The following is a 19,416-nucleotide window of genomic DNA, read 5'->3' as shown; positions in this document are numbered from 1 at the left end:
GCACGGCGTCCACTAGGTTGTCACTGTCTCCATGAACCCTCCGCTCCATGCGGCCTCCAGCTCCTTCTGCCATCCATCGTCCCAGAGCATAGCTGAGCTGCTCTCTCCTGCTACATTGGCTATGTAGCTCCAGATGCATTTTTGCACTTCCTTTATTTCTTCCACATTCTTCTCGTGCTTTCTTGTCCTCTTCATATCTTCTGCTTTTTCATCTCCTCCCTTTCTTTCTTGGCTCATGACATATTATGCCCACCTTCAAGAGTTTTTCATATAAAAAATTCTTCCTTGTATTGGATGTTTCCGTCGTCTTCATATATCGGTACAACATTAGCACCAGTCTTTCACCATTTTTGTCATTTCCACCACTATGTACACTCACCACATTTCATCATCATCGTCAGCCTGTTTTATGTCCACTGCAGGACGAAGCCCTCTCCCTGCGATCTCCAATTCCTGGGCTCACCGATTCCAACTAGCACCCGCGAATTCCCTAATTTCATTGCTCCACCTAGTCTTCTGCCTTCCTCGACTGCGTTTCCCTTCTCTTGGTACCCATTCTGTAACCCTAATGGTCCAGTGGTTATCTGACCTGCGCATTACATGACCTGCCCAGCTCCATTTTTTTCTCTTAATGACAATTAGAATATTGGCTAAACCCGTTTGCTCTCTGATCAAAACCACTTTCCTTCTGTATCTTAACGTTATGCCTAGCAATCTTCATTCCATCGCTCTTTGCACGGTTCTTAACTTGTTCTCAAGCTTCTTTGTCAATCTCCAAGTCTGCCCTGCCCCATATGTCAGCACTTTGAAAATGCACTGATTATACACCTTCCTTTTCAATGATAATGGTAAGCTTCCATGCAGTCAGGAGCTGACAATGTCTGCCATGTGCAATCCAACCCATTTTTATTCTATGAATTTCTCATGATCAGGGTTCCCTGCGATTAATTACCTAGGTAAACATACTCCTTCACAGACTCTGGAGGCTGACTGGTGATCCTGAACTCTTGTTTCCTTGCCCAGCTATTCATGATTATCTTTGTCTTCTGTATAATAATTTTCAACCCCACTCTGACACTCTCTCTGTTAAGGTCCTCAATCATTTGTTGAACTCATCTGCATTGCTGCTGCCTAGAACAATGTCATCGGCAAACCGAAGGTTGCTGAGATATTTGCCGTCGATTCTTACTCCTAAGCCTTTCCAGTTTAATAGATTGAATACTTCTTTCAAGCGCGCAGTGAATAGCATTGGAGAGATTGTGTCTCCCTGTCTGACCCCTTTCTTTATAGGTATCTTCCTGCTTTTCTTGTGTAGAATTAAGGTGGCTGTGGAATCTCTGTAGATATTTTCCATGGTATTTACATAAGCGGTCTGTACTCCTTGATTACGTAATGCCTCTATGAGTGCTGGTATCTCTATTGAATCAAATGCTTTTTCGTAATCTATGAAAGCCATATAGAGAGGCTTATTGTACTCTATGGAATTCTCAATTGCCTGATTAATGACATGGTTGTGATCCATTGTAAGGTATCCCTTCCTGAAGCCAGCCTGTTCCCTTGGTTGACTAAAGTCCAGTGTTGCCCTTATTCTATTGGAGATTATTTTGGTGAATATTTTTGATAATACTGGGAGTAAGCTAATGGGCCTATAATTTTTCAATTCTTTAACATCTCCCTTTCTGTGGATTAGTATAATGTTTGCATTCTTCCAGTTTTCTGGGACCCTTGCGGTCGATAGAGATTTCGTATCACGAGCCGCCAGTTTTCCAAGCATTTTTTCTCCTCCATCTTTGATTAAGGCGACTGTTACTCCATCGTCTCCTGCAACTCTTCCTCGTTTCATGTCTTGCAAGGCCCTTCTGACCTCATCGCTAGTTATAGGAGGAGTTTCTGTATCCTGTTCATTACTGTTTCTAATTGAGGTATCCTGACTCATCTGGGTACTGCACAGGTCAGTATAGAATTCTTCTGCTGCTTTTACTACATCTTCGAGATTGCTGATATTACCCTGCTTATCTTTCATTGCATGCATCTTTGTTTGTTCTATGCCAAGGTTCTTTCTCACAGATTTCAGGCTGCGTCCATTCTTTAGAGATTCTTCAGTCTTTCTCACGTTTTAGTTTCGGATATTACTTATTTTTGCCTTTTTGATCAGTTTTGACAATTTCGCGAATTCTATGTTATCTTTTTAGTTGGCCACTCTCATTCTTTGTTGTTTCTTTGTTAGGTCCTTTGTTACTTGGGAGAGCTTGCCTACTGTTTGCCTTGGCGCCTTGCCTCCCACTTCTATGGCTGTCTCTGAAGCCAGCCTAGTTACAGTTTCATTCATTGTTTCTATGTCATCTTCACCTCTGGTATAAGGCTGCATATTTGTTTGCAAGTACCAGCCTGAATTTGTCTGCTTTTACCCTTACTGCTTCTAGGTTGACCTGTTTCTTCTTGACCAATTTTACTCTTTCTCTCTTCAAATTGAGGTGAATCCTAGCCCTCACTAACCTATGATCACTGCACTTTGCCCTACCTATAACTTCTACATCCTGCACCATGCTGGGATCAGCAGCTGAAAGTATGAAATCAATTTCATTTCTTGTTTCACTATTAGGGCTCTTCCAGGTCCACTTTCTGTTGCTACACTTCCTGAAAAAGGTGTTCATTATTCGAAGCTTGTTCCTTTCTGCGAATTCTACCAGCATCTCTCCTTTACCGTACCTATAGTCAATGCCGCAGTTGCCAACTGCATGTTCACCAGCCTGCTTTTCTCCACTTTTGCGTTGAAGTCGCCCATTACTACAGTATACTGAGTTTTCACTTTTCTCATCGCTAATTCTACATCTTCATAAAACTGATCTACTTCATCATCATCGTGACTGCATCTTGGAGCGTAGGCTTGTACTACCTTTAATCTATACCTTTTATTATTAAGTTTGATTACGACTACAGCTACCCTCTATTAATGCTGTAGAATTCGTCAATGTTGCCTGCTATGTCCTTAAGGATTAGGAATTCTACAATGTATTGCTTCTTATCTGGGAGACCTCTACTAGCCCCGAGAACGAACGCGAGCGAGCGCCGCTCGCGTGACGTCAGGGCACGGACTCGCGCCTGTCGTCTGCTACAGTTCGGGCGTTGTCCGGGCGCTTTCTGCGGTGTTTTCGTTTGTTCGCCCTCGTTCTCTCTGCTTGTATACTTATGGTGATCGTCTCAAATATATTTTTACGATGTCTTCCTTTGCGAACATTTATTCAAACAGCTAATTTCTTAGACAACAATGCAGCTCTCGAAGGCAACGCTGCAGTGCCAGCCGAAGCGACGCAGACCAGCCCATTGCGGGTTTTTCATGCGCGGATAGACAATCGCAAAAGCATAGCCTATAGGAATCCAGTTAGGATACCATACCTGCCGCGGTGCAACAAGTATGTCACAAAGCTGGCTATATATGACTTCTACAGCACTTACGTTGATTTTATTTCGCTAAAATAGGTTTGCTCACGACGAGTAGTTCATGGTATAATATCGAATTTTTTGCATTTCCTCACAGAAACGCTCGGCAGTAGCACGGGGACTTAACTAATACTGGAGCTTAGATTCTACACGCCTCACTTGCTTCTTTAGCTGCCTGTCAACATTAGGCGGTTCTTCACGTGTTTATTTTTTTTAAGCGGCGGAAATTTGAAGTAAAGTTAATGAAGGCTTACAGCTATTTACAAAGTACAAATAGGAATGTACCAATATATATTTCCTTTTCCGTGTTACACGTTCAACTCACCTCTTTAGGGCGCGTTTGTTAATGATGAATAATGTAAGTTATATTCCTCTTTTTTTGTCTATATTACCAAGTGTATGTCATTTATTTATTTCAATGCCGCAGTGTGTTTTGCATTGTTATTGTGGAAATATTTCACTGTTCTTTCATATTTTGTATAACTGCAATGTTTTATGGCCACTATATAAATGTAATTTATATGGCGCTTGATGTGTTACCCCATGCAGCCATATTGTACCCAAGGGGGTGAGGTTACCTCAAGCCGCGTCTGTGCGACTTTTTTCCCTCATCCACCTCCACTTACCACTCCTCTGTACATGTGTGTGTGTAAATGGAAATTAATAAATCAAATCAAACTCACTTGAGAAATTTACTGGTGCTTGCTGCTTGAGGAATATACATGACGAATCTGTTTGGCGAACTGACACAGGCTGCTCGGCCCAATTTTTTTAGTGAAGTATACCTGCTGGACCGCATAGCTGCAGCCAGAAAGAAGTCAAAGCGTCAATGATTAGTAGTATGAGACATACTGAAGATATCGAAATTCCCCCGGTGGAGGGTCAGAAATCAAGTGAAAGTATATGCAAGGCTTGTGGTGCTTTCTTTATGAATGCTTGCGATTGGATTGGAGCAAACTTAATTTGCCTGCAAGGTTCTCTTTTATGTACCGACGAAGCGAATAGTTATCCGTTTGTATAATTGAATAACGCTGGATCGAGACATGGTGAGACAGAAGGTGCTTGAATTTTCCATTTGTATACAGGAAATCTAAGCTGCAGTGTAGTAGCTCGAGAATACTTTAGCCATTCCAGTTGGCGCTGTAAAAAAACATGCTTTATGGTTTTAATTCGAAGTTGTAGTGAACTGATGGGTTTCGCGAACATAGCGTGCCTCGCCGTACGGACAGTCGATTGCTACCGTTACGTGATCAGGGGTGTGCCATATTGTCGATAAAGGCTACTGATGGCCACTATGAAACATTTCATCACTTTCAATTGAGTGGCTCTCGATCTTAACAACGAAACTTTTCTCTCAGGTGATTGCTACTATGGTGTTTGTGAATTAAATATGTAAATACTCTACATGACGCGCCGTCGTGTTAGCAGCCATGAGCAATTCGTTTTTTGGAGGCCTGTTTCAGAGGGGGATGAAAGTAGCAGCAAACTTTTTCATAAGAAATGCGCGCCTAACTATATTTTACGCATTAATGAATGGCCACATTTGAATAGAACAACACACCAGAGTAATAGGAATCATGATGAGAGCTTCGCTGGGCAGTGTCTTTCTAAAATCAGATAACATGTTGATGCCAATTACCAAATTTTTCTTCCACGTAAAATGCAATGCCTCTCATAGCTAAATACTAAAGGAATGTTAAATGTTTAGCGAAGCATCATACACAACTTCGCGCGTTGAATTTGCAGTTATTCTTTTTTAGTCAAAATTTACCGATAGACACGGCGCATATATGCATTGCAAACCCTAGTAGACCCCTTTAACGCTACTTAGCTTGCGATATCCAAGCCGCAAAGTTTCTCGACTCACACGCTTTTGAAGAAGAAACTGTGGTTAAAGTATGGCAGCTGAAAGAAGCCGACGTATTCTCCAATACGTACGGCTCGAGCCACCCATACCCCAAGCATACACGAAGGGAACGAGCGCGCGCGGCAGCCGAGCGAGCCGGAGCGAGCGGCGTCCTGGCCGTGACGTCACTCGCGAGAGGGCGCCACTCCTAATTCTCGGGGCTAATAGCAGAGGACATGTCGGTTATTCAGCAATGTATAAGCCTCACTAGTTCTTCTAATCTCACTAAGGCCGATGATATCCCAAACAATGTCAGATAGTTGCTCAGAGAGACCTGCTAAGCTAGCCTCACTCTACAGTGTTCGGCAATTACAGGTTGACAGGGTCAGTTTCCATTGGCGACCTGTCCCTGAGACCCATTGGCGACCTGTCCCTGACCTGGGACCCAGAGATTCTTGGCACCCTCTGCTGCATTACATGTCTGACCGCTGCCTTGGTCAGGTGCTCCGCAGCTGCTGGGGACTGAGGGCCGTGGGTAAACTGTAGGAATCATTCGGGAGGTAGTGGCCGAATACTGCACCAGCGGGGCCAATTCTTGTTCTGGGGAGGGATACCCGCAGTGGTTGCTTACTGACTATGGTGTTCGGCTGCCACGCACGAAGCCGCGGGGTCGAATCCCGGTCACAGCGGCCGCATTTCAATGGGGGCGAAATGCAAAAACACCGGTGTGCTTAGATTTAGGTGCACATTAAAGAACCCCAGGTGGTCCACATTATTTCTTTGTCCCCCACCACGGCCTGCCTCATAATCGGATCGTGGTTTTGGCACGTAAAACCCCTAATTAAAAATAATTATGTAAAGAAGAATCATGTTCAAATATATATAACTCCATTTTGTTTTGATATGTCTAAAGCGTTTGTGTTTCGTGATATTCAGGGCGTTTACATGAACGCGGCAGAAGCGGGTCGAGTCATCTTGTCGGGCTGTAACTGGCCTGCGAGTTCGTGTAAACGCTCGCCGATGGGGTGAACGAGCATCGAAGCGGACTGAGTCAGTCTGACTGCATTTGGTTAGTTGACCCAGCCCGACCCGTTTGCAGTGTCCGTGCAAACGGAGACCAGTCGGGCCAGCCAGCGCCGTGGCTTGCGCGGAAATGACAGGGCAAAGACAAGCACTGTGCAGTGCAACCTCATTGTAACAATGAGGTACATGAACTATAACTGTTGGCTGCGGGAACAGAAAGCCCAGCTCGAACGCGTTTATGTCTCGGCTCGATGCTGCGTGCCGTCGTTGTCCCTACTCGTCAGAAGCAAGTTCATATAAATTCGGTTACGTTGGGCTCGGTCAGCACGATTTCTGTCTCGACCCGCTCGCGTTGGGTTCATGTAAACCTAGCCATTCATAATCAACTTTGGCGCTCAGTACGTTAATTTCTCATTGAGAGGTGGGTGCGTCGATGCTCAGACGAATCGCCCCCTCCCCATCGTTCCCCAACGTGACTGAGGTGATTGTTAATAGCACGCCAGTTTGTAGAAACCGGGCGGAGCTGATAACGTACAGCTCCGGTCCTGCTTTCGACTGGCAAAAACAAGATTCGATTTTTCCCCTTTCGCCCGCAATGGTTAGCGTAGACCATGAAAGTCAACTCATGAACTCAATCTCGATTTGGATGACGTCTTCTGAGATCAGAGAGCAGGCTGCAATAGCGATGGCCTTATTGGACGACAAGAGGACAACAATCTACAGTGACTAGAGATCAGCCATTTGGGCATTTGCCAAAGGAAGCATGTTCGAGCTGGCCCTAGGAGTACTAGGAAGCAAGGAGATCAAGCCACACACAGTCATCTGGTTTCCAGCCCACATGGGACGGATTAAGGGTGCCCCGCCCAACCTCAATGAGTCGGCACACTGCTGCGCAAGGGATCACCGACCGTGTGGCTACCGGGCAGCGTGACGTTGGGGGTACAGACAATCGGGACACTCCCTCCTCGTACAACGAACTTACTGAGCATTTTTACTTGGCTCGGAGGATATACCCCCTCCCACACTGTCAACTCAATAAACCTCAGGCTTTAACACTAAGGCTTCTACAGACGGGAGCATACTTAAACCCCCTACTTCTTCACATGATTTACCCCGAAATTCAGACAACAAATGTATGTGCACTATGTAATTGTCATCATCATCATCATCAGCCTGGTTACGCCCACTGCAGGGCAAAGGCCTCTCCCATATTTCTCCAACAACCCCGGTCATGTACTAATTGTGGCCATGCCGTCCCTGCAAACTTCTTAATCTCATCCGCCCACCTAACTTTCTGCCGTCCCCTGCTACGCTTCCCTTCCCTTGGAATCCAGTCCGTAACCCTTAATGACCATCGGTTATCTTCCCTCCTCATTACATGTCCTGCCCATGCCCATTTCTTTTTCTTGATTTCAACTAAGATGTCATTAACTCGCGTTTGTTCCCTCACCCAATCTGCTCTTTTCTTATCCCTTAACGTTACACCTATCATTCTTCTTTCCATAGCTCGTTGCGTCGTCCTCAATTTGAGTAGAACCCTTTTCGTAAGCCTCCAGGTTTCTGCCCCGTAGGTGAGTACTGGTAAGACACAGCTATTATACACTTTTCTCTTGAGGGATAGTGGCAACCTGCTGTTCATGATCTGAGAATGCCTGCCAAACGCACCCCAGCCCATTCTTATTCTTCTGATTATTTCTGTCTCATGATCCGGATCCGCAGTCACTACCTGCCCTAAGTAGATGTATTCCCTTACGACTTCCAGTGCCTCGCTGCCTATTGTAAACTGCTGTTCTCTTCCGAGACTGTTAAACATTACTTTAGTTTTCTGCAGATTAATTTTTAGACCCACTCTTCTGCTTTGCCTCTCCAGGTCAGTGAGCATGCATTGCAGTTGGTCCCCTGAGTTACTAAGCAAGGCAATATCATCAGCGAATCGCAAGTTACTAAGGTATTCTCCATTAACTTTTATCCCCATTTCTTCCCAATCCAGGTCTCTGAATACCTCCTGTAAACACGCTGTGAATAGCATTGGAGAGATCGTATCTCCCTGCCTGACGCCTTTCTTTATTGGGATTTTGTTGCTTTCTTTATGGAGGACTATAGTGGCTGTGGAGCCGCTATAGATATCTTCCAGTACTTTTACATATGGCTCGTCTACACCCTGATTCCGTAATGCCTCCATGACTGCTGAGGTTTCGACAGAATCAAATGCTTTCTCGTAATCAATGAAAGCTATATATAAGGGTTGGTTATATTCCGCACATTTCTCTATCACCTGATTGATAGTGTGAATATGATCTATTGTTGAGTAGCCTTTACGGAATCCTGCCTGGTCCTTTGCTTGACAGAAGTCTAAGGTGTTCCTGATTCTATTTGCGATTACCTTAGTAAATAATTTGTAGGCAACGGACAGTAAGCTGATTGGTCTATATTTTTTCAAGTCTTTGGCGTCCCCTTTCTTATGGATTAGGATTATGTTAGCGTTTTTCCAAGATTCCGGTACGCTCGACGTTATGAGGCATTGCGTATACAGGGTGGCCAGTTTCTCTAGAACAATCTGCCCACCATCCTTCAACAAATCTGCTGTTACCTGATCCTCCCCAGCTGCCTTCCCCCTTTGCATATCTCCCAAGGCTTTCTTTACTTCTTCCGGCGTTACCTGTGGGATTTCGAATTCCTCTAGACTATTTTCTCTTCCATTATCGTCGTGGGTGGCACTGGTACTGTACAAATCTCTATAGAACTCCTCAGCCACTTGTACTATCTCATCCATATTAGTAATGATATTGCCGGCTTTGTCTCTTAACGCATACATCTGATTCTTGCCAATTCCTAGTTTCTTCTTCACTGTTTTTAGGCTTCCTCCGTTCCTGAGAGCATGTTCAATTATATCCATATTATACTTCCTTATGTCAGCTGTCTTACGCTTGTTGATTAACTTCGAAAGTTCTGCCAGTTCTATTCTAGCTGTAGGGTTAGAGGCTTTCATACATTGGCGTTTCTTGATCAGATCTTTCGTCTCCTGCGATAGTTTACTGGTATCCTGCCTAACGGAGTTACCACCGACTTCCATTGCACACTCCTTAATGATGTCCACTAGATTGTCGTTCATTGCTTCAACACTAAGGTCCTCTTCCTGAGTTAGAGCCGAATACCTGTTCTGTAGCTTGATCTGGAATTGCTCTATTTTCCCTCTTACCGCTAACTCATTGATCGGCTTCTTATGTACCAGTTTCTTCTGTTCCCCTTTCAGGTCTAGGCTAATTCGAGTTCTTACCATCCTGTGGTCACTGCAGCGCACCTTGCCGAGCACGTCCACATCTTTTATGATGCCAGGGTTAGCGCAGAGTATGAAGTCTATTTCATTTCTAGTCTCGCCGTTCAGGCCCCTCCACGTCCACTTTCGGCTATCCCGTTTGCGGAAGAAGGTATTCATTATCCTCATAGTATTCTTTTCCGCAAACTCTACCAATAACTGCCCCCTGATATTCCTAGTGCCTATGCCATATTCCCCCACTGCCTTGTCTCCAGCCTGCTTTTTGCCTACCTTGGCATTAAAGTCACCCATTAGTATAGTGTATTTAGTTTTCACTCTACCCATCGACGATTCCACGTCTTCATAGAAGCTTTCGATTTCCTGGTCATCATGACTGGATGTAGGGGCGTAGACCTGTACAATCTTCATTTTGTACCTCTTATTAAGTTTATGTAATTGTAGTGTCTATTAACAGCATTTAGCCAAATGTGAGCACTCGGTTGGCAACCTGGAATAAAGAATGGGAGCTTGAGCAATCAGTGCGTATCACCGTGTCACTCCAATCTAATCAATCAGCCCGCATCCCACTTCTGACACCATTTTGGTGTTTAGAGTAATAACGTGCAACTCAAGTTTTTTCAAAGATGCCTCTGGCCTTAAACAAGCATCAGCCAAAACATCATTTCACTGTGATGACATCATATCCTCTGCCCGCCTCAGTGCCAGATCCTGCACCACCTGCATTGCACCAGAGTTCTCCAAGAGAGCGCTACCCAAAGAGAAACAGAAAGCCTCCACGCCATCTTTCTGATTTCGCAACCTGACATTGTGACTGTTTGTTCGTAGGAGACATTCACGACTTTTCAACAGTGAACTGTTTTCCGTTTACGGTTTCCCTAATCACATTGTGTACGCATTCATTTCATTTTCCCCAAGGAGGGTAATGTAGTGTCTATTAACAGCATTTAGCCAACTGTGAGTACTCGGTACAGTGACGGTAATGGAGTACTCGGTACAGGGACGGTAATGGAGTACAGGGACGACATGGCCACAATTAGTACATGGCCGGGGTAGTTGGAGAAGTATGGGAGAGGCCTTTGCCCTGCAGTGGGCGTAACCAGGCTGATGATGATGATGATGATGAGTACTCGGTTGGCAACCTGGATTAAAGCATGGGAGCTTGAGCAATGAGTGCGTATCACCGTGTCACACCAATCTAATCAATCAGACCGCATCCCGGTCTACGCGAACACTAAAGTAATGACTTAGCGAACTTGGATCACATTCTCTGGCAGTGTCCCTCCAGAACAGTTATGGTTATGAACCTCCAAGAACAGTCATGGGCTGTGCAACGGGCCCGCGACGCGGCGGAGAGGCTCGGCCTCTCTGTCCCGACGTGGGAGCGGCCCGCTGCACACTAGCGCGCGCCCTAAGGAACCACAATAAAGTTCATACATCCATCCATCCATGATCCATCCATTCATCCACCCATATAGGTGCATATACATATACTGTAGACGCAGCTAGCCTCGGGTGCTAGCGCGCATATCGCTGCCACTGAACTCGAAACGGCACTGCTAAAGCACTATATGCAGTTCAGGGGTCCATGCTACGCCATAGCGGAAAGCGGTTATCGAAATTGCCACACGCCGATGCGATGACCGATGTAAGTGGCTTTTTGGCGTTGCGCTGCAGCCCGAGGGCGCGGTATCAAGTCCCGGCTGCGGCGGCCGCATATCGATGGGGGCGAAATCCAAAAAAAACACCCGTGTACCATGCATTGCATGCACGTTAAAGAACCCCAGGTGGTCAAATTAAATCCATAGTCTCCCACTGCGGCGTGCCTCATACAGTGGGTTTGGCATACATAACGCTAGAATTTAATCAAATAACCCAACTTATAAACTCACTCCACAGCACGCTTTGTTCCCTTTTTGGCTTTAATTGCAACGGTCGTGCAGACGAACCAGCGTGTCACGTAAGTACACCACCGTTATCCCGCGAAAATCTGTTCTTCGCATGGCAGCAAGGAGCGCGATCTCTGCTCGGCTTCTGGTCCGGTCGTCCAGCGTCGGCGGCTCATTGGTCCTCCAGAGTCCTTCGCAAATGCCCATCTCGGAGAAAAAAAAAAGGAAAGGAAAAAAAAGCTAGTGACACCGGCTTGTGTCTCTGGCAGGAAGGCCCAGCGGCGACTCGACGGACCGTGTTAAAATGGGGATGGGGGGGGGGGGCACATGGCGCACGTTCGGGGGCGCCTTTGGGCGGAGCACGTGCAGTCGCTCGCTAAGGCACGCGGCGCACCTTGCGCACAAACTCCGGCGGCGGAACGCTCTTGGATTTGCCACCACCGCCGGGCGCGTGGTCGGAGGTGAGCTGGCGCACGCGCAGGAAGAGCAGCGCCGAGAGGACGCACGAGCTGAGCAAGATGGCGAGCACGGCCGACAGCGCGGTCACGAATCCGGGCAGCGAGAGGCAGACGTCGCCCGTGGAGGGCGCCCGGGAGGGCCAGCCGGGCGCCGCCGAGGACGGCTGCAGCGGGTCCAGATCTTCTGGCGCCACGACGCGAATGCCGCGCGCCACGCGCGCCGGCTCCACCACGTGCTGCAGCGACGACTCGTTGAGCAGCTGTCGCCGGCTGCGCTTGGATTTGGTGCACGGCTCTGCGCACTTGCGTCGGCACATCTCGATGTTGCACTCCAGGTACACTTCCACCTGCGACACGAACCGTTTATTAGTCTCTATTGAAAACGCCGCACAGCCGCGGCGTTGTGCTGCTGCATGAGCGCGAGGTCGCGGGTTTCGATTGCCGGCCGCATTTCGATATAGAGGCGGGAATGCAAGAACGTCTCTGTATAGTAGGGTGCACATTAAAGAATCCCAGATGGCCAAAATAAATCGGAGCCCTCCACTACAGCGTCACTCGTAACTCAGTGGACTATTTCAGGATATATTATACCTTATTTATTTATTTATTTATGCTGAACGCTGCTAAGATATCTATAAATGTTGACATACGTTGCAGCGCCAAACATGCGACAAGATAATTACCTCGTCTATAGATTTTTCCGCAACGCCTTATTTTTGACGGTGCAGTATAGTGAATGATGCTTTAACCAGAAACATATACTATAGATCATCTACAGATTGGCCCCAAGCGCAGTGCTGCCTCTGGTGAGCTACCGCCTTCCAACGCGCGAATAGCACCCTTTGGCGTGACCACGAGAGTACTGGATAGGCGGCGTGGCCAGAATAGACGCCGCGTATTGATTGGCGCGCCCCGCTGACGTAAAGGTATACATAAAGCTGACGTCAAGGTGGACAAGTGGATTACACCAATTTCGCCTGCCGTACGTAGCCATGCTGGGGATCGAACTATATATAAAAAAAATCAACAATGCCAACTGAGCATTACGAGGCGCCTCTGCACATCGCCAGCCAGTTTAAATGACACGAAAAGCATCAGTGAAACTTCACGCATGTTTAATAATGCTGCGAGCTCTTGGGAGCCATTCGGCCGCTTGTATGCGTCTTCAAGCTCAGCACTTGACTTTCCACGTCTGCTGTCTACTGCGATGAACCGTTATATTTGATGGGCTGAGCGCATCCGTTCCCTGTAGAGCAAGAAAGGGCTGGCACAGTGGCGGCCGAGGCCAGAGATGAGTACAAGGAATTATACAACTCAATGTTGGCATCTGAATGACTCGAACATTATATATATATATATATATATATATATATATATATATATATATATATACACGCACCTTCAGAAAAGACATACGACACACAACGTGTGTCGTATGTCTTTTCTCAAGGTGTACCAGAATGTTCTAAAGGCTGCAGGCGGTATCCGGCGAACTTCCGCCGCAACCTATATGAATGCAATGGCCAACTTAAGGGTTCAATGCGTTTATTTTGGCGTTTATTATGAGGCGAAGAGAAAGTTTGTCAATCAGATATGACCCGATGAGTAAAAGTCAAAGTGTTCAAAGATAAATCAGCAAGCCGGCAAAGACGGCTCTTCGACGTTTCAGATGTCAGTAATCTCGAATTCGGACAGAGATGCAGGGATCGTTTACAAATACAAACCCAAAACACACTTCTATGCTCTACGAGACCGTCGTTCGCGAGGCAATTATGACAACTTTAGTAATTATTTGCGCTTGATCTAATCACTCTGACCGGCTCATTTCTGAGAAACCTCCAGTCCGCAGTGTACACTACATCTGTGCGTAATTTCAGCTCTCTGCCCAATCCCTCTCTCTGCAATAATCGCTTGAAAACATTGAGCAAGTTATGGAGGCTACGCACGGTGCGTATCTCAACGGCAAAAGTTTTCGGGACCCAGAATCCGCAAAAAAAAAAAAAAATATTTGTCACATTCACTGCATCCACCCTCTAATCGAAACGTGAAGCGGGTACTTCTTAAAGGATCACCGCACCTACTATTCACCTGCATCCCGGGCTGGGACACAACTTCGCGAAAGGGAAAAAAAGATCGCGAATTTTCTGCTACGAAAACTTTTGCTGTTCGCTGCACGGCGGTTGCGATATGTATTGCAGGAAACTGTCAAGAGGCTGACATAGTAAAGCCTAACGGTATGGTGCAGCAAACGAGCTTTTCTGTAAGGCATCGAAGGCTTGCGGGCGGTGTGCGGATAATTTGTGGCCAGAAGCCAGTGAAGACGGCTAAAAGGAAAAAGAAAAAAACCCGTCTTGGCGAACACTTTGCTCAACAATGGGCATAACCAAGCTGCACTTCAAATGATACGACGATGTTTCGATTAACTGCTGATCTCGCCTGCCGAGAATGGGGCGGTCCTGCCGGGAGCTACGGTGAACACGCTCGACGAAGGAGACAGCACGCCAACCGCAGTTCCGAGTTTGATAATTCCTTAGAAATAATGATTGTGCACAAAACAGGCTGGCCTTGGAGACCATGTCGAGAAAAATCGACAAGCACGGCGCAGAGCTCACGACACACGGAGCAACACTGTTATCTCTCGCCGTGTTTGTGGCAATAAAATGTGCTGCAGGCATACATTCGAAATAAGCACTGATATCGCGGTGCATGATTTCAGAAGTCTGCTGGACGCTGTGAACATTTATTTTACGCAAAATACGAGCTATCGCATTGTGGATTTGCATTCGCGCCGGCGATTTTTTTTAATGTGTAGGCATTAAGAGTGTCAAAGTGGAAAGAAGTATGTGCGTGAAGTGTGGGAAGCCGGTCACGTGGTAGAGCATTACATATATATATATATATATAATGTTAGCTGTGGAGCTTTGGGCGGAAATAGAGGGAGAAGAAATGCTTACGAGTGCAGCCGAAAATGTTGGGGGAAATAATCATAAGAAAAGAAAGAAAAAACGACAAATTCACCGACGATTACGATAATCCCTAAGGCGAAATTTGAGCGGAGCTCTGTAGATGCTTTCATTTCGTGATATATTGGCTGGCGCGGACAAGATCATGCAGCGCGTTGCAAACGGAGCGAAGCGTGATGCGACTGCCTCGCTAATAGGGATATCACGACAGGCAGCGGCGCGTGGGCGCGATTCGCAGCAGCCGCCGCCGCCGCAGACAGACAGACCTCCACTCATGTAGCGCGTTGTTCCCATATATGGTATCGCGCCACGCGCTCGTGGCATCGTTGAACAGACGGCGGCTAAAGCCCCTTAAACTTCTTGAAGTACTGCCACGCTTTGAAGAATGCCGCCTCCTCCTTGCGCGCTCTGGCCTAGGCCGACGCCGCGTCGCTATTGGCCTAATAGCATCACGTGGGCCCTCGCCCACGTGATGCAATTTGTGACCATCAAGCACGAAAAATTCTAACAGCAACATGAACATCTGGGATTTAATCGTGAAGCTTTTCGCGAATTAGACGTTTCAGTAAAACTTTGATTTGGGCGAGTTGGTTCATGGCTATTCAAAAGGCGCAGTGCGACTGGCACGGAGACAAAGAAACACAAACCACAACACAAGCGCTGACTAACAACTGGTTTTATTTGCACCAAAACCAGTTGTTAGTTAGATGTTGCTGTTAGAATTTTTCGTGCTTGATGGTCACAAATTGCACTGGCAAACGATCATTCAACAAGCTGAAATTGATCAAGAATAGGCTTCGATCAACGATGCCTGACAGCCGCCTCAGCGATTTGTCGCTGCTGAGCGTAGAGACGGAGATTCTTAGGAGGCTCAGTGTTGAAGATCTCATCAAGAATCCGTCCCATCAAAAGGCACGAAAACGCTTGTAGAAACGTACATACCTTTCTTTCTTTTCTTAAAAGACGAATAAAAAGAGAAAACATGTTACTACGTGTACACGTCCAATTTCAAAGTTGAATTTCTGCGAAACGCATACCTTATTTTGTACACTGTGTTGAAGTAGAATTCTTTTTTTTGTTGTAAAAATTGGGGGGGGGGGGGTAAGTGTATTCCGCAGTTTAATAGCAGAATAGGCGTGTTCAATATGAATGTGTTTCCTTCACTTCTAAAAGTCGATATTGCCTGCGAAAATATAAATGTATTACCTGTTCAGAAGTTAACGATCTGTGCATAAATGAAAATATGTACGATTGTTTATTCGAGAGGGTTATTAAAAACATTTACCGTTCTTTCAGTATGAACCAACTAGCCCGACAAACCTTAATGCTGTCTATGTCTCTTCGTCTCCTGGTATAGTTCAATTCCGATGACAATCTCTACACGTGCTCTGCGAGAAAGTAGACGCCCAGGCGATGTTCATAAACACTTCGGAGATTCTTAGTAGATTCATGTGTTCCTAGTAGCGAATTCTAAAAAGCGTCAAGTCTCAAGAATTACGAGAGGGTAATACTGGAGGGAGGGAGGGTCCTCCCCCCCCCCTTTTTTTTTAACCGGGCCCTCAGCACTGTTAATCGGTCCTGATCGCGGGAGAAGGGAAAGGCGCCGTCAGAAAGCATGTTTTTTTTTTTTTCGGGTCTCTTTAATGAAAGAAACGCTACTACTAACATGGCAACAGTTGAGGACAAGCAGTAAAAATTTTAATTCAAGGTATGATGCGGCACGTTTCTGCTCTTTCTGAAAAATAAACACCCTGCAAGTTCGTACGTGCGGACAACTGACACAGGGCGTGCATGCAGACGCAAATCCGCACTAAAGCACGGTAGCGTCAAAAAAGACAACACGCAATCGGCTGTCCAGCAAATCAACACTTCAGTCACGATGCGATGCACCGTGTGCAGGGAATGAGAGTGCTGACTTTCTCGCAGGCTGCGAACGATGGCGCAACACCACATCGAACAAAAACGTCTCGCTGTATGTTCTGTGTACTGTACGTAGCGCAAGTGGTGCAGACAACGTAACATTTAACATCACATCACGACTGTCGTAGGCCGTCATCGTCACCGCCAAATATCGTCAATGAACGCAAACAGCACAGAAAGCTTCGCTTACATCGATTCCCACTGTGCGTGGGATATCTGCATATTTCTTTATCTTTTTTTTTTTCTTTTTCATTCGCTGTACCTTCATGCAGTACTTAGAGTGCACTAGACGAAGAAGAGCTGTAAGAATGATATCCATTATTATGCCATTTAATAAGTATCCCATTTAGGCAATGCTGTTGAGAACCGCGACGACGTGAGGCTGACCTTGTCGGGAAACTTGAAAGCCTTGAGGTACGCGAAGGCGATGGTGCTGGCGCCAGTGGCACCCGTGTTCCGCGTCTTCTGCCAGGGCCCCAGCAGCTTGGGCTTGGCGACGCAACCTCGCGCGTCCGTTAGCTGGACGGCGCGCCGCGGGTCGCCGTCGTGGGCCAGGCAGTCCTTGACGAGCACGTCGAGGTCGGCGCCCAGCGTGTACACGACCAGCGTGAGCGTGTCGCCGATGCGCACCAGGCCCGTGACGGGCGGCGAGAAGGGGCCCCGGCCCAGCTGCACGTCCATGTACGAGTCGGCGGCCGACGAGCCCGCGTAGCGCGCTTGCTGCACCTCCAGCTGGTTCACGCTGATGGACGAGCTCACCGTACGGTCGATGTTCGTGTCCCACGAGCAGCGCAGTCGCCGCGCCGAGTCCGACCACTCCTGCAGGCGCGCACGCCCCGCTTTAGGCAACAGTTATGCACTGCGATATAGAGTTCATGTCACGTTGCAGAAACGGTTCGTTTTACTAGTTCTACACCGTCGCTCAACACGTCGTCCGCATGCACGGAGGTGCACGTGCGATAAATACAACAGGTGTCCGACGTCCAGTACAGCAGCGAGCAGCTTGGGCACCGGCCTCACTCACCAACACTGCCACGACACGGTGCCTCTTCTGGTTCAAAGAGAAACGCTGTCCGTGTGTTCAGACAGGAGCTCTTGGAAGTGCTCAAAATGTGCTCTCGCACTGCCGTAGTGCAAGCGACAGCTGTGTGTAGAAGGAAGAACGAGTCAAGTGTGCGTTCGTCCCTTTTTTCACTCGCCCGTGTTCTACACATACACATCCACGCCAACCAGCCCGGTCGCGACGGTGTCCCCGCGAGAACAGTCTGAGAGCAACTTTTAATTCGACCACTAGCCATAGAAGCCGCATATATACAGGGTCTTCAAAGTTAAACTAACAGCAATTTTAATAAAAGCGCTATGCCAGCTACGCGAAATGTGACTGCGCAGGTGGTTTATGCGCTTTGGCGGACACAATTTTCTCGACAAATTAGAGTTACCAAACTCATAATTAATAAAAACATAATTTTCTTGATGTCGCGATTGGGGTATATGCTTATATTTAAGACTAAGACAATCGTATTTGAAGACAATTTCACTTTGATTCTCCTTAAGTGCTTCTGTTGTGAGACATTCATCATCAAATTTGACATTTATTCAGCTAACTTAGCATTCATGAGCATGGATCTCGGCACAACGTCAAGCCCCCATTGTGGCGTTGCTTACTGCGTGATGGCACATCATTGAAATGCTGGGCGAAGCTGATAACAGCTGCGCTCGTGCCATCGGCTGGCGAAAATAAGCGAACGCTGACTTTTTTCCTTTGCCTCGTGTTGACGTTCACTCGCGGCTTGACATTCTGTCGAGATCCACGCATGGCCCTGAGTGCGAAATTAGCTGAGTGTCAAATTTTATTATGAATATCTCGGAACAGAAGCACTCCAGGAGAATCAAACAAGATGAAGTTAGTCCTCTAACACAATGGTCTTGACATTTCAAATATAAACATATATCATAATCGTGACAGAAAGAAGTTAATGAAGAAGTTTTTGTTAATTACACGTTTAATGACCCTGAATGAATGAATTCTGGGCTTTTACGTGCCAAAACCACGATTTAATTATGAGGCACGCCGTATAGTGGAGGACTCTAGATTAATTTTGATCACCAGGGGATCTTTAACGTGCCCCCAATGCACGGGACACGGGCGTTTTTGCATTTCGCCTCCATCGAAATGCGGCCGCAGCGGCCAGGATTTGATCCCGCGAGCTGCATGGTGCCTATAGCAGCGCAACACCATATCCGCTAAGCCACAGTGGCGTGTGGTTGATGACTCTAATTGTTCGCAAAAGCTGTGCCCGCCAAAGCGCATAAACCGCCTGTGATGGCAGATTTTGCGTAGCTATAGCATCGCGTTTTTATTAAAATTATAGTGTTAGTTTAACTTTGAAGGCCCTGTATAACGTGTACCAAGGAAGGAGAAAAAAAAAATACTGCGAGCGGATTCAAGCAGTTAAGTCTGAAAAAAAAAACAACCTAAATATAAGTAACCTAAATACATAAACAGCCCCAAAATATTACATGTCATGAAGAGGGGTCACGTCCTATTGCAAGTACCAGCTTTCAGCAACGCGATGTCGAGTTTGCAGACTATGCGGCACGT

At 46.7% G+C, this 19,416-nt stretch overlaps 1 protein-coding gene across 8 annotated transcripts in view; it reads right to left on the bottom strand.

The window, feature by feature from the left end:
* Positions 1 to 11,488: 11,488 nt before the first annotated feature.
* The window catches only part of LOC139054097 (cuticlin-4-like), a 66,546-nt gene continuing 58,618 nt past the window's right edge, over positions 11,489 to 19,416 (bottom strand). For all 8 annotated transcript variants that reach the window (XM_070530631.1, XM_070530632.1, XM_070530634.1 and 5 more), the window contains 2 exons: positions 17,202 to 17,633; positions 11,489 to 12,278 (listed from right to left, as the gene is read on the bottom strand). In XM_070530631.1, the coding sequence (XP_070386732.1) occupies positions 11,850 to 12,278; positions 17,202 to 17,633 (861 nt within the window). In that variant the 3' untranslated portion in view covers positions 11,489 to 11,849. The remainder of the gene's footprint in view (positions 12,279 to 17,201; positions 17,634 to 19,416) is intronic.

Source organism: Dermacentor albipictus, chromosome 1 (genome assembly GCF_038994185.2).
Source record: "Dermacentor albipictus isolate Rhodes 1998 colony chromosome 1, USDA_Dalb.pri_finalv2, whole genome shotgun sequence".
Lineage (NCBI taxonomy): Eukaryota > Metazoa > Arthropoda > Arachnida > Ixodida > Ixodidae > Dermacentor > Dermacentor albipictus.
The sequence above is the reverse complement of the archived record's forward strand: the minus strand, read 5'-3'. Positions and strand labels throughout refer to the sequence as shown.